At 23.9% G+C, this 15,367-nt stretch overlaps 5 protein-coding genes across 5 annotated transcripts; 4 read left to right on the top strand and 1 right to left on the bottom strand.

The window, feature by feature from the left end:
- Window positions 1-3,105: 3,105 nt before the first annotated feature.
- LOC135704049 (NADH-ubiquinone oxidoreductase chain 4-like) lies at window positions 3,106-3,940 on the bottom strand (the record flags this gene model as incomplete). The annotated part of the gene is given in 2 exon segments (XM_065225468.1): window positions 3,106-3,682; window positions 3,685-3,940. Coding segments are annotated over 2 exon segments (828 nt in total), but the record flags the coding sequence as incomplete, so codon positions are not given.
- Window positions 3,941-4,539: 599 nt separating this feature from the next.
- On the top strand, window positions 4,540-6,233 carry LOC135704048 (NADH-ubiquinone oxidoreductase chain 6-like; the record flags this gene model as incomplete). Its single annotated transcript, XM_065225467.1, is given in 1 exon segment — window positions 4,540-6,233. A coding segment is annotated over 1 exon segment (558 nt), but the record flags the coding sequence as incomplete, so codon positions are not given.
- Window positions 6,234-12,249: 6,016 nt separating this feature from the next.
- Window positions 12,250-14,612, top strand: LOC135704030 (NADH-ubiquinone oxidoreductase chain 2-like; the record flags this gene model as incomplete). Its single annotated transcript, XM_065225393.1, is given in 2 exon segments — window positions 12,250-12,427; window positions 12,430-14,612. Coding segments are annotated over 2 exon segments (624 nt in total), but the record flags the coding sequence as incomplete, so codon positions are not given.
- Window positions 13,079-15,365, top strand: LOC135704047 (cytochrome c oxidase subunit 1-like; the record flags this gene model as incomplete). Its single annotated transcript, XM_065225466.1, is given in 1 exon segment — window positions 13,079-15,365. A coding segment is annotated over 1 exon segment (1,539 nt), but the record flags the coding sequence as incomplete, so codon positions are not given.
- LOC135704029 (cytochrome c oxidase subunit 2-like) lies at window positions 14,681-15,365 on the top strand. Its single transcript, XM_065225392.1, is given in 1 exon segment — window positions 14,681-15,365. A coding segment is annotated over 1 exon segment (666 nt). The 3' UTR covers window positions 15,347-15,365.
- Window positions 15,366-15,367: the final 2 nt, after the last annotated feature.

The following is a 15,367-nucleotide window of genomic DNA, read 5'->3' as shown; positions in this document are numbered from 1 at the left end:
AGTTGAACTTGATTCTATCCATTCCTGGAGCTGAATTGTTACATGAAAGGAGAGCAAGTGAGAATTCCACCATCGAAAACGGGGAATCTATTTCGTTATTACCCGACGGACGATCACGAACGTTGGTTTGAACCGACACCGAATCCGGGCAAACTTTCCGCGCGAAGCTGAATATCCAACTGTCCGAGTACTCCTTGTCTTCGTTAATCGGTGATGACGCGTTTCGCATTCTCCTGCCGACATTCCAGAGTGTTCTCATGGAAGTCTCTCGCGACAAACCATCGACGAACCGACGCCAGTAACCGCGTTTTTTTGCTTTAATTAAGTCCTTAAAAGTTTTCTCGAGGTCGGTGTACCGCTCGAAATCCCCGACCTTGCCGTGTTTGCGGAACCGTTTAAACGCGGCGGACTTCTCGCTGTTCGCGTCGGTGCAATCCTTATCCCACCACGGGGTGGGAGGTCGCTTGCGGACGGAAATACCCGGAACACGTTTCGTCTGTGCTCGCAGCGCAGAATCGATGATAAGACGCGCGAGAAAGGAGTACTCGTCCAGCGAAGGAAGTACGTCAACCGATTGGCTGGCATCAAGAACCGCGGTCGCGAATTTTCGCCAGTCAATGTTTTTTGTAAGATCGTACGCGATGTCGACCGAACGAGTAGAAGATGAACCATTGGTAATAGAAATTTTGATTGGCAAATGGTCACTACCGTAGGGATCTTGAATTACTTTCCACGAGCAATCCAACGATAGTGAACTCGAACAAAGTGAGAGGTCTAATCTGCTTATTTTTGCTGGAGGTTTAGCTACTCGTGTTGCTTCCCCGGTGTTCAGAATTGTCATTTTGAAGAAGTCGCACATGTCGTATATCAAGGTTGAGCGGTTGTCGTCGTACAGTTCCCCCCAGCCTGTACCGTGAGAGTTAAAATCTCCCAAGATCAACCGTGGCTCCGGCATAGCCGTGCAGATATCCGAGAAACTTTGACGAGAAATCGCAGTTCGCGGTGGAAGATATACTGAGGCAATACTGAGGCATTTACCTCGAATATTAACCTGACATGCAACAACTTCAATGCCTGTCACCGAAGGCAGATCGATTCTGTAGAAGGAATGGAGCTTGTTGATCCCCAGAAGCACCCCTCCATACGAATCTGCGCGGTCAAGGCGAATAATGTTGAAATCGTGGAAAGCAAGATCGTTGTCTGAAGAGAGCCATGTTTCACAAAGGGCAAATGCATCAGAAAGTGAGTTGTTAACTAAAAATTTAAATGTGTCAAGTTTTGGCATAAGACTTCTACAGTTCCACTGAAGAACAGAGATCATATCCCCGACCTCATTCGGAGAATTATCCATCGAAAGATATGATCGATGCAAGGAAGGACCACCTAGAAGCTAGTTGCTTCAAAAGAGTTTTCACCATTGGCAGCACTAAATTAATAATGCTCCTCGTTGAGTCAGAGACATTGAATATACTGAAGAAGCTATCCACAATACCAGAAAACGTGAACATGGGGGCATGTTCTTGCTGATTATTCAGCTGCTTTTCTGGCCGAAAAACTGGGACATCTGGGGTTTTAGATGATCCTGGAAGTGACGGAAAGTTCTTGTCATAATTACAAGGTTTATAACCCGGTGGAATGGGTTTCGGTGTATTTCCGTTACCTCTTGAATTTTCCAAGGTGGAAGGGTGGTCCGTACGAGTGGCCTTACGAGGCTTTTCGGTGGTGTGTTGTTTTGCTCGTTTTCTCGTATTGCCTTTAAAGACAAACGGACTACCCTCACCGCCCTCTGAGTCAGAGTCTAGATCATCAACTGGCAAAATGGAGAACGTGTTACTGTTTTTTGGTGTGGTCTGAGAAGATGAAGCGGTATTCTTCAAGAGTTCTGCTAGTGTTCTCTTGGAGCGAGCTTGCAGAGACCGCTTAAGTTTTTCTCCCTGCTGTTTATACCTCGGGCAGTTAGTCAGGGTATGCAGGCTCTCCTTGCAGTACACGCATTTTGGTGGAGCACCGCAAGGGCCCTCTTGATGTTGCTCGCCACACTGATCGCAGCGTGGTTTGTTCGAGCAGTAGTCCGATGTATGACCAAGTTGTTTACATTTCGAGCAGTTCATTACCCGAGGTACAAACAGGCGTACAGGCAGCCGAACCTTGCCAATAGCGACGTAGTGAGGTAACGCTGAACCCGAAAACGTCACACGAAACGAGTTTGACAAGGAATAAGTTTTTTTGGAGCCTACTACGGATACTGACTGCATTTGAAGGCAGTCCAATATCTTCACCTTCGGCAGAGCACGGTTTTTAAAGATTCCGAAGGAATCGGGACCCAAGAAATCATCACTAGTCAAACTCGCTTCGGTGACCACTCCTTCAATTTCTACCTCACTACTGGGTATGTAGACTCGGTATTCCAATGAAAAAAGCTCGCACGCAACAATTTGGTTAGCCTGCTTCCGGTCATCAACGGTAACGCGCAGTTTTATTGGTGTTACCTTGAAAATATCGGTAACGGCCGAAAAATGTGTTGTTAGATCCTTAGAGATCCTCGGAATGTTCAAAGGTTTTTGTTTGGGCCGGAAAAAAACAACCCATGGGCCTTTCGAGGCTTCTGGGTAAGCCTTTAGGCGGGGGAGCGCAGAGATTTTTGGGGGCAATGGTGTGGGGGGTGCAGGACGAGGAGGTGATGGTGGGGGAGAGGGATGTGGGGGATACCTTTTCTTGGGATATGCTCCAGTATTTTTGCTGGAGAGCGAGTCAACTGGGACGTCAAGGGTTTCCATTTCCACAACTTCCTCGAGACTTTCGTGTGAGGAATTAAGAGTTTCGTCGTCTGAGATGGAAAGCGACCATCCCCCGCCTTTATCATTTTCATCCATTGCGGTTAAATATCGCCACAATGGTGTTTTTTGTAAAAAAATTTACAAATAATTGCAGTAATTTCAAATAATATCAAAAAAAAAATATATATATATATATAGTTTCACTCCACTAACGAGTAATACATGCAAAGAAAAAAAAAATAAAAAAAAAATAAAAAAAAATAATGATTATATATTATTTACAGAGTTTTGGATCACCCTAAGTAATACAAAAATAATAATAAAAAAAAAAAATCATAAAGATAATCTTGGTATAAAATTTAATATTCCCTTATTAATTAATAAACTTCGTCTTCCTATACGTTCATAAGAAATATTTGCTAAACAAAATAAACCAGAAGAACATAATCCATGAGCAATTATTAAAGTATAAGAACCATTTAATCCTCAATAAGTTATAGTTATTAAACCTCTTAAAACAATTCCTATATGAGCAACAGAAGAATAAGCAATTAAAGCCTTTAAATCTATTTGTCATAAACAAATTAATCTTACTAAAACTCCCCCAATTAATCTAATTCTAATTCAAATAAAATTAAATTTTATACCTAAACTCTGTAAAATAGAAAAAACTCGAAGTAATCCATATCCTCCTAATTTTAATAAAACTCCAGCTAAAATTATTGAACCAGAAACTGGAGCTTCTACATGAGCCTTAGGAAGTCATAAATGAACTAAAAACATTGGTATTTTTACTAAAAAAGCAAATACTATACATAAATATAAAAAATCTAAATTGTATAAATTTTTATAACTTAATATAATAAAATTTATTGTATAATTATCATTTTTAATAAAAAAATACCAATTAATAAAGGTAAAGAAGCTAATAAAGTATAAAATAATAAATAAATTCCTGCCTGTAATCGTTCAGGTTGGTATCCTCAACCTAAAATTAAAAATAAAGTGGGAATTAATCTACTTTCAAAAAATAAATAAAATATAAATATTCTTATAGAACTAAAAGTAAAAATTAATATTAATAATAAAAAAATAATTATAAATAAAAATAAGTTAATATAATTATTGTAACGAACTACCCTTTCTCTTGCTATTAATATTAAACCACAAATTCAAAAACTAAATAAAATTAATCCATATGAAATCATATCCATTCCAAAATAATAAGAAATATCACAAAAATAATAATTTGATCTAATTTTAAGTATAAATAAACTAGTAGATAAAAAAATCAAATTCTGAACCATTCAGTAAATATTTTTTTTAAAAAACAAAAAAAATATAAATAAAATTATAAAAATAAATTTTAACATTGTAAAATAGAAAAACTTTGAAAATAATCATTACCATGAGTCCGAATTATAGAAACTAAAATAGATAAACCTAAAACTCCTTCACAAACACAAAAAGTTAAAAAAAATATACTAAAGTATCTTTCATAATTTATAAAATTTAAATATAAAAATAATAATATAAATAATATTAATACTATAAATTCTAATCTTAATAAAGTACATAATAAATGTTTTCGACTAGAAATAAATACAATACATCCAAAAATAAATATAATAATTATTAAATAACACATAAATAAATTTACCATTAGTTTTAATAGTTTAAAAAAAACATTAGTCTTGTAAACTAAAAATAAAAAAAAAAAATTTTTAAAACTTCAAGAAAAAAGATACTTCCTTTTCATTAACTCCCAAAGTTAATATTTTATTATAAACTATTTCTTGATATTATAATATTTATTATATTAACCTCTTTTATTACTAGATTTATTTTTATACAAATAAAACACCCTTTAGCAATAGGATTAATACTACTAATTCAAACTTTTTTAACTTCTTTATTAACTGGATTATATGTAAAAACATTTTGATTTTCTTATGTATTATTTTTAATTTTTATAGGAGGAATATTAGTTTTATTTATTTATGTAACATCTCTTTCATCAAATGAAATATTTTCAATATCATTTAAATTATCATTTATAGTAATTATAATAATAATAATTTTCATAATTTTTTCTTTCTTTATTGGTAAATCAATTATTGAAAATTTTATTAATAATAATGAAATAAATTTATTTTTTTATAACTCTTTAATACCAGAAAATTTAATTGAACTAAATAAAATATATAACTTTCCTACAAATTTAATTACTTTAATATTAATTAATTATTTATTTTTAACACTATTAGTAACAGTAAAAATTACAAAAAAAAATTATGGACCTTTACGTCCAATAAATTAATGACTAAATCATTACGAAAAACTCACCCTTTATTTAAAATTGCTAATAATGCATTAGTAGATTTACCTGCCCCTTCTAATATTTCTGCTTGATGAAATTTTGGTTCATTATTAGGATTATGTCTTATTATTCAAATTTTAACTGGATTATTTTTAGCTATACATTACACTGCTGATATTGAAACAGCTTTTAATAGAGTAAATCATATTTATCGAGATGTTAATAATGGATGATTTTTACGAATTTGTCATGCTAATGGAGCTTCCTTTTTTTTTGCTTGCTTATTTATCCATGTAGGACGAGGAGTTTATTATAATTCTTATTTATTTACTCCAACATGAATAATTGGAGTAATTATTTTATTTATAGTAATAGCAACCGGATTTTTAGGATATGTTTTACCATGAGGACAAATATCCTTTTGAGGTGCCACAGTAATTACAAATCTTTTATCAGCAGTTCCTTATTTAGGAACAGATCTTGTTCAATGAATTTGAGGAGGATTTGCAGTTGATAATGCTACTTTAACACGATTTTTTACATTCCATTTTATTTTACCTTTTATTGTACTAGCTTTAACAATAATTCATTTATTATTTTTACATCAAACAGGTTCAAATAATCCATTAGGATTAAATAGAAATGTAGATAAAATTCCATTTCATCCTTATTTTATTTATAAGGACGTATTTGGATTTGTAATTTTTATTTGAATTTTAATTGGATTTATTTGAAAATTTAATTATTTATTAATAGACCCAGAAAATTTTATTCCTGCTAACCCTTTAGTTACTCCTGTTCATATTCAACCAGAATGATATTTTTTATTTGCTTATGCAATTTTACGATCAATTCCTAATAAATTAGGAGGAGTAATTGCATTAGTATTATCTATTGCTATTTTAATAATTTTACCTTTTACTCATATTAGTAAATTCCGAGGACTTCAATTTTATCCATTAAATCAAATTTTATTTTGAAATATAGTAATTGTAGCTTCTTTATTAACATGAATTGGAGCACGACCTGTAGAAGATCCTTATGTTTTAACAGGACAAATTTTAACAGTTTTATATTTTTCTTATTTTTTAATTAATCCTTTATTAACTAAATATTGAGATAAATTATTAAATTAATTAATAAGCTTTTATAGCATATGTCTTGAAAACATAAGAAAGAAGTAAATCCTTCTATTAATTTTTTTTTATACTAAAAAATATTCATTAAAATAATAAAGATAAAATAAAAATTTTTAAACCAATAAAAAAAAATAAATAATTTAAAGATATAGGTAAAAATCTTTTTCAAGCTAAATATATCAATTTATCATAACGAAATCGAGGTAAAGTACCACGTACTCAAATAAATAAAAAAGAAATTATAGTTAATTTAAAAAAAAATATAATTCTATAAATATCTCTACCTAAAAACATTACTCTAAATAACATTCTTATAAATAAAATACTTGAATATTCAGCTAAAAAAATTAATGCAAAACCTCCTCTTCTATATTCAACATTAAATCCAGAAACTAACTCAGACTCTCCTTCAGCAAAATCAAAAGGAGTACGATTAGTTTCAGCTAAACATGAAGCAAATCAAACTAAAGCTAAAGGAAAACAAAATACAATAAATCAAATATATTTTTGATATAAATAAAAATTTAAAAAATTATAATTACCAATTAAAAAAATAAAACTTAATAAAATTAAAGCTAAACTTACTTCATATGAAATAGTTTGAGCAACTGCCCGTAAACCTCCTAATAAAGCATAATTTGAATTAGAAGATCAACCAGCTACTATAACAGTATAAACACCCAATCTTGTAATACATAAAAAAAATAAAACCCCTAAGTTAAATGAATATAATTTAATTAAATAAGGTATACATATTCAAATTAAAAGAGATAAAAATAAAGAAAAAATGGGAGAAAAATAATAAAAAATATAATTTGATAATAAAGGATAAGTTTGTTCCTTAGTAAATAACTTTACAGCATCTCTAAAAGGTTGTAATAACCCTATAAATCCTACTTTATTTGGTCCTTTACGAATTTGAATATAACCTAAAACTTTACGTTCTAATAAAGTTAAAAAAGCAACTCCAACTATAACACAAATAACTAATAATAAACTTCCAATTAATGATAATAAATAATCTATTAAAAACAATACTATTTATAATTAATTAAATTATATAAATAAATTCTAAATTTATTGCACTAATCTGCCAAAATAGTTTATTAAATATTAATATTATTCATAATTTTAAAATCTATATTTTTTATATTAGGTCCTTTCGTACTATAATATAATAATTTAATTAAGGATAGAAACCAACCTGGCTTACACCGGTTTGAACTCAGATCATGTAAGAATTCAAAGGTCGAACAGACCTAAACTTTAAACTTCTACACCTAAAAATAACTCTTAATCCAACATCGAGGTCGCAATCTTTTTTGTCGATATGAACTCTAAAAAAAAATTACGCTGTTATCCCTAAGGTAACTTAATTTTTTAATCAATATAACTGGATCAATTATTCATATATTAATGTAAATAAATAATAAAAGTTATTTAAATTTTATGGTATTAAAATTTTTTATTAAAATATAAATTTAATTATTCTTTTTAATTTATAATCAACAAAAATAAAGATCTATAGGGTCTTCTCGTCCTTTAATTACATTTTAACTTTTTAATTAAAAAATAAAATTCTATAAAAATTTAAAAAAGACAGTATATATCTCATTCAACCATTCATACAAGCCTCCAATTAAAAGACTATTGATTATGCTACCTTCGCACAGTCAGAATACTGCGGCCCTTTAATATTATCAGTGGGCAGGTTAGACTTTAAATTAAATTCAAAAAGACATGTTTTTGATAAACAGGTGAATATATAATTTGCCGAATTCCTTATTTAAACCTTTCATTTTAAATAATTTATATAAATTAAATATACTAATTTTATCATAATTAATAAATTTTAATAATTAAAATTTATATTTTAATAAATAATTTAATTTAACAATAAATAATAAAAAATTTAAAATAAATTATAACAAATTTATTAATGATAACTATTTTTAAGCTTACATTTATTAAAATATTTTATTTAAAATTTAAAAATTTATTTTAAAGCTAATCCCTTAAAATATTAATTTTATAAAATAAAAATATTAAAAAAAATAAAATTTTTAATTTATAAATCTAAATTAAATTTATTTCTTAAAAAACTAGATATATTTTAAAACGATTAACATTTCATTTCTAATTATATATTTAAAATAATTATGCTACAGTAACTTTTATATATAATTAAATCTTTAAAATTCGAGAAAAATTAATATAATAATTAATTAATTAATAAACCCTGATACACAAGGTACAATAAATTAAATTTTCTTTTAAAATAAAAATTTTTCAAATTATTTCAATTTTCTTTTACAATACTAATAAACTATTATTAAAATTATTTTTTCTTTAAAAAATACTAAAACAAATAAATATAAAATTATTTTTATTAAATAAATATAAAAATACATAAAATTAATAAATAAAATTTAATCAATTTAAATTGATTTGCACAAATTTCTTTTCAATGTAAATGAAATACTTTACTAATTAAGCTTTAAATTGTCTTTCTAGATACACTTTCCAGTACATCTACTATGTTACAACTTATCTTATTTTAAAAATAAGAACGATGGGCGATATGTGCATGTTTTAGAGCTAAAATCATATAAATAATCTATTTTATATTACTATTAAATCCACCTTCAAATTTATATTTCAAAAAATTATCCATTTAAATAAATTTATTGTAATCCATCTCTACTTAAATATAAACTGCACCTTGACCTGACATTTTATTTAATCTAATATTAAGAAAATTTTTATCTTATAACATATTCTGATGACGGCGATATACAAATTAAACAAATTTAAGTAAGGTTCAATGTGGATTATCAATTACAGGACAGATTCCTCTAAATAGACTAAAACACCGCCAAATTTTTTAAATTTTAAGAATATAACTAATACTACTTTAGTATTTAAATATTTATTTTCAATAATAGGGTATCTAATCCTAGTTTATTATAAAAAGTTTATAGCTTAAATCAATCTTTTTAATAATAAATAAATAAATTTAAAAATTTCACCTAATAAATTTATATTTATATTATTAAATTTTATAATTTAACTAATACTAAAAATTTTTACTTGTATTATTTGTATAACCGCGGTAGCTGGCACAAATTTTACCAATACTATATATTATTACTAATACAAAATTTCTTTTTTAATTAATATTAATTACTGCGAATAAATTAATTAATTTAATTTTTTAAAAATTAAATCATTTCATACAAAAATTTACATGTAAAATAAAATAATAATAAAAATATTAACCAAAATAAAATAATATTTATTATTAAAATAAAAAATTATAAATAAATAATAAAACTAAAAACATAAATTATTATTTAAATATTTAAAATTATATATTATAAAAAGATTAATTTATATATTATTAAATAATATAAAATAGTATATTCCTAGCAAAAATCAATCAATAAAAATTAACCCCTTAATTTAATTTTTATTTTTAAATATTAAAAAAATTATAAATAAATAATAAAACTAAAAACATAAATTATTATTTAAATATTTAAAATTATATATTATAAAAAGATTAATTTATATATTATTAAATAATATAAAATAGTATATTCCTAGCAAAAATCAATCAATAAAAATTAACCCCTTAATTTAATTTTTATTTTTAAATATTAAAAAAATTATAAATAAATAATAAACTAAAAACATAAATTATTATTTAAATATTTAAAATTATATATTATAAAAAGATTAATTTATATATTATTAAATAATATAAAATAGTATATTCCTAGCAAAAATCAATCAATAAAAATTAACCCCTTAATTTAATTTTTATTTTTAAATATTAAAAAAATTATAAATAAATAATAAAATAAATTATAATAATATATACAATTAAAAATAATAATTATCTTTAAATTAATTTAAATAAATTTATGAATAAATAAATTATTTAAGTAACCTTTTAAATATTATTTTATAAAATTTATAAATAAATAAACAATTTAAGTATTAAATTAATTTTTTTTTTTTTTATTATATAAAATTTTATATTAAATATAATTTATTTATATTTATATATATATTATAATAAATAATTTATTAATAAATATATTATTTATATAAATAAATAATTAAATATAAATTATTTATTATAATATATTATATATATATATATTAAATTATTTATAATTATTATATTTATATATATAATTAATTATGCTTATAATTAATTAATAATTTATATAAATCTATTTTATATTAATATAATTTTTTTATATATTAATTTGCTTATTTTTTTCCTTCATTTAGGACCCATAGGCTTATAAATACTTCACTGTTATTTATATAAGATCCATAATTTATCTTATCATTACTATATATATATTTATTTAATATAAATTATTTATTATATATATATATATCTATTATAATAAATAATTTATATTAATTTATTTATTTATATATATATATATATATATTATAATAAATAATTTATTAATAAATATATTATTTATATAAATAAATAATTAAATATAAATTATTTATTATAATATATTATATATATATATATTAAATTATTTATAATTATTATATTTATATATATAATTAATTATGCTTATAATTAATTAATAATTTATATAAATCTATTTTATATTAATATAAATTTTTTATATATTAATTTGCTTATTTTTTTTCTTCATTTAGGACCCATAGGCTTATAAATACTTCACTGTTATTTATATAAGATCCATAATTTATCTTATCATTACTATATATATATTTATTTAATATAAATTATTTATTATATATATATATATCTATTATAATAAATAATTTATATTAATTTATTTATATATATATATATATTAAAATAAATAATTTATTAATAAATATATTATTTATATAAATAAATAATTAAATATAAATTATTTATTATAATATATTATATATATATATTAAATTATTTATTATTATTATATTTATATATATAATTAATTATGCTTATAATTAATTAATAATTTATATAAATCTATTTTATATTAATATAAATTTTTTATATATTAATTTGCTTATTTTTTTTCTTCATTTAGGACCCATAGGCTTATAAATACTTCACTGTTATTTATATAAGATCCATAATTTATTTTATCATTACTATATATATATTTATTTAAAATAAATTATTTATTATATATATATATATCTCTATATATTATTTAATTTATATAAATATTTAATTAATATATAAATATTTATATGATATTAAAAATAAATATTTAATTAATATATAAACATTTATATATATATATAATTAATTAACACACAAATATTTAAATAATAATGGTAATTTTATAAATTTACATTAAATCTGAACCATTTTTTTCTTTTTTTATTATAATAATAAAATAAAATTTAATGAATTGCCTGATAAAAAGGATTACCTTGATAGGGTAAATCATAAAGATTTAATGCTTTATTCATTATTATATCTAATAGAATTAAACTATTTCCAAAAGCTTCAAAAACTTTTGTGCATCATACACTAAAATATAAAAAGATAAGCTAATTAAGCTATTGGGTTCATACCCCACTTATAAAGGTTATAATCCTTTGCTTTTTAATTAAAAAAATTTCTAATAATATTTTTCTTATTATATTAATTTCAGGATCTTTAATTACTATTTCTTCTAATTCTTGATTAGGAGCATGAATAGGGTTAGAAATTAATTTACTATCATTTATTCCCTTAATAAATGAAGGTAAAAAAAATTAAATAACTTCAGAAAGTAGATTAAAATATTTTTTAACTCAAGCTTTTGCTTCATCAATTTTATTATTTGCAATTATTTTAATAATATTATTTTTTAATAATAATTGAATAATAAATAACAATTTTAATGATTTATTAATTTTATCAACTTTATTATTAAAAAGAGGAGCAGCTCCTTTTCATTTTTGATTCCCAGGAGTAATAGAAGGATTAAATTGAATCAATAGTTTAATCTTAATAACTTGACAAAAAATTGCTCCTTTAATATTAATTTCATATAATATAAATTATAATTTTTTTTTAATTTCTATTATTTTATCAATAATTATCGGAGCTTTAGGAGGATTAAATCAAACTTCTTTACGTAAATTAATAGCATTTTCTTCAATTAATCATTTAGGATGAATACTTATAGCTATAATAAATAATGAATTATTATGATTTACTTATTTTTTTTTTATTCAATTTTATCAATATCAATTATTTTGATATTTAATAATTTTAAATTATTCCATTTTAATCAAATTTTTAATTTTTCAATAATAAATCCTATAATTAAATTTTTTATATTTTTAAATTTATTATCTTTAGGAGGATTACCTCCATTTTTAGGATTTTTACCTAAATGATTAGTAATTCAAAATTTAGTTGAATTAAATCAAATTTTTTTATTATTTATTGCAGTCTGTTTAACTTTAATCACTTTATATTATTATTTACGAATATCATATAGTATTTATATATTAAATTATAACAAAAATTCATGAATACTAATAAATTCTTATAATAATAAAAAAATAAATTTAATTTTAACTATAAATTTTATTTCAATTATAGGATTAGTTATCATTACTTTAATTTATATAATTCTATAATAAGAATTTAAGTTAAAAAAACTAATAGCCTTCAAAGCTGAAAATATTTGTACTAATCCTTTAATTCTTAAACTTTAATAATTAAAAAATTATTCCTTCAGAATTGCAGTCTAATATCATTATTGAATATAAAGTTTGATTAAAAAGAATTATTCTTATATATAAATTTACAATTTATCGCCTAAACTTCAGCCATTTAATCGCGACAGTGATTATTTTCAACAAATCATAAAGATATTGGTACATTATACTTTATTTTCGGAGTTTGATCAGGAATAGTTGGAACATCATTAAGAATCTTAATTCGTGCTGAATTAAGCCAACCAGGAATATTTATTGGAAATGACCAAATTTATAATGTAATTGTTACAGCTCATGCTTTCATTATAATTTTTTTTATAGTAATACCAATTATAATTGGAGGATTTGGAAATTGATTAGTTCCTTTAATATTAGGAGCACCAGATATAGCATTTCCTCGAATAAATAATATAAGTTTTTGAATATTACCTCCTTCATTAACACTCCTCCTTTCAAGTAGTATAGTAGAAAATGGATCAGGAACAGGATGAACAGTTTATCCCCCTCTTTCATCAGGAACTGCTCATGCTGGAGCTTCAGTTGATTTAACTATTTTTTCTCTTCATTTAGCAGGGGTAACTTCAATTTTAGGAGCAGTAAATTTCATTACTACTGTTATTAATATACGATCTTCAGGAATTACATTAGATCGATTACCTTTATTTGTATGATCTGTTGTAATTACAGCTGTATTATTACTTTTATCATTACCAGTTTTAGCTGGAGCTATTACAATATTATTAACAGATCGAAATTTAAATACTTCATTTTTTGATCCAATTGGAGGAGGAGATCCTATTTTATATCAACATTTATTTTGATTTTTTGGACACCCAGAAGTTTATATTTTAATTTTACCCGGATTTGGTATAATTTCTCATATTATTACTCAAGAAAGAGGAAAAAAGGAAACTTTTGGAACTTTAGGAATAATTTATGCTATACTAACAATTGGATTATTAGGATTTATTGTTTGAGCTCATCATATATTTACAGTAGGAATAGATGTAGATACTCGAGCATATTTTACATCTGCTACAATAATTATTGCAGTTCCTACAGGAATTAAAATTTTTAGATGATTAGCTACTCTTCATGGAACTCAATTAACTTATAGTCCTGCTTTACTTTGATCACTAGGATTTGTATTTTTATTTACAGTTGGAGGATTAACAGGAGTAGTCCTAGCTAATTCTTCAATTGATATTGTATTACATGATACATATTATGTAGTTGCCCATTTTCATTATGTATTATCAATAGGAGCTGTATTTGCTATTATAGCAGGATTTATTCACTGATATCCTTTATTAACAGGATTAGTTATAAATCCTTCATGATTAAAGGCACAATTTGTTATAATATTTATTGGAGTAAATTTAACATTTTTCCCACAACATTTCTTAGGATTGGCCGGAATACCACGACGATATTCTGATTTTCCAGATAGTTATTTAGCTTGAAATATTGTATCTTCATTAGGAAGAACTATTTCTTTATTTGGAATTATTTTTTTTATATTTATTATTTGAGAAAGTATAATTTCACAACGTAGTATTGCTTTCCCAATACAATTATCTTCATCAATTGAATGATATCATACTCTTCCTCCTGCTGAACATACTTATTCAGAATTACCATTACTTTCTTCTAATTTCTAATATGGCAGATTAGTGCAATGAATTTAAGCTTCATATATAAAGATTATTATCTTTTATTAGAAAATGGCAACATGAGCAAATTTAGGACTTCAAGATAGTTCATCTCCTTTAATAGAACAATTAAACTTTTTTCATGATCATACTCTTTTAATTTTAATTATAATTACTGTATTAATTGCTTATATTATATTTATATTATTTTTTAATAAATTTACTAATCGATATTTACTACATGGACAAACAATTGAAATTATCTGAACAATTTTACCCGCAGTAATTTTAATATTTATTGCTTTCCCTTCATTACGTTTATTATATTTAATAGATGAAATTAATTCACCTTTAATTACTTTAAAAGCTATTGGTCATCAATGATACTGAAGTTATGAATATTCTAATTTTTTAAACTTAGAATTTGATTCATATATAATTCCTACAAATGAATTAGATATTAATGGATTTCGATTACTAGATGTTGATAACCGAATTATTTTACCTATAAATAATCAAATTCGAATTTTAGTAACTGCAACTGACGTACTACATTCATGAACTATTCCTTCCTTAGGTGTAAAAATTGATGCAACACCTGGACGATTAAATCAAACAAATTTCTTAATTAATCAACCAGGATTATTTTTCGGTCAATGTTCAGAAATTTGTGGAGCAAATCATAGTTTTATACCAATTGTAATTGAAAGAATTCCTATAAATTATTTTATTAAATGAATTTCTTCTCAAATAAATTCA

The sequence above is a fragment of the Ochlerotatus camptorhynchus genome, unplaced genomic scaffold (genome assembly GCF_037179485.1).
Source record: "Ochlerotatus camptorhynchus isolate MF236.1 unplaced genomic scaffold, CSIRO-AGI_Acam_v1.1 ptg000229l, whole genome shotgun sequence".
Taxonomy (NCBI): Eukaryota; Metazoa; Arthropoda; class Insecta; order Diptera; family Culicidae; genus Ochlerotatus; species Ochlerotatus camptorhynchus.
This window is presented reverse-complemented; position numbering and strand designations above follow the sequence as displayed.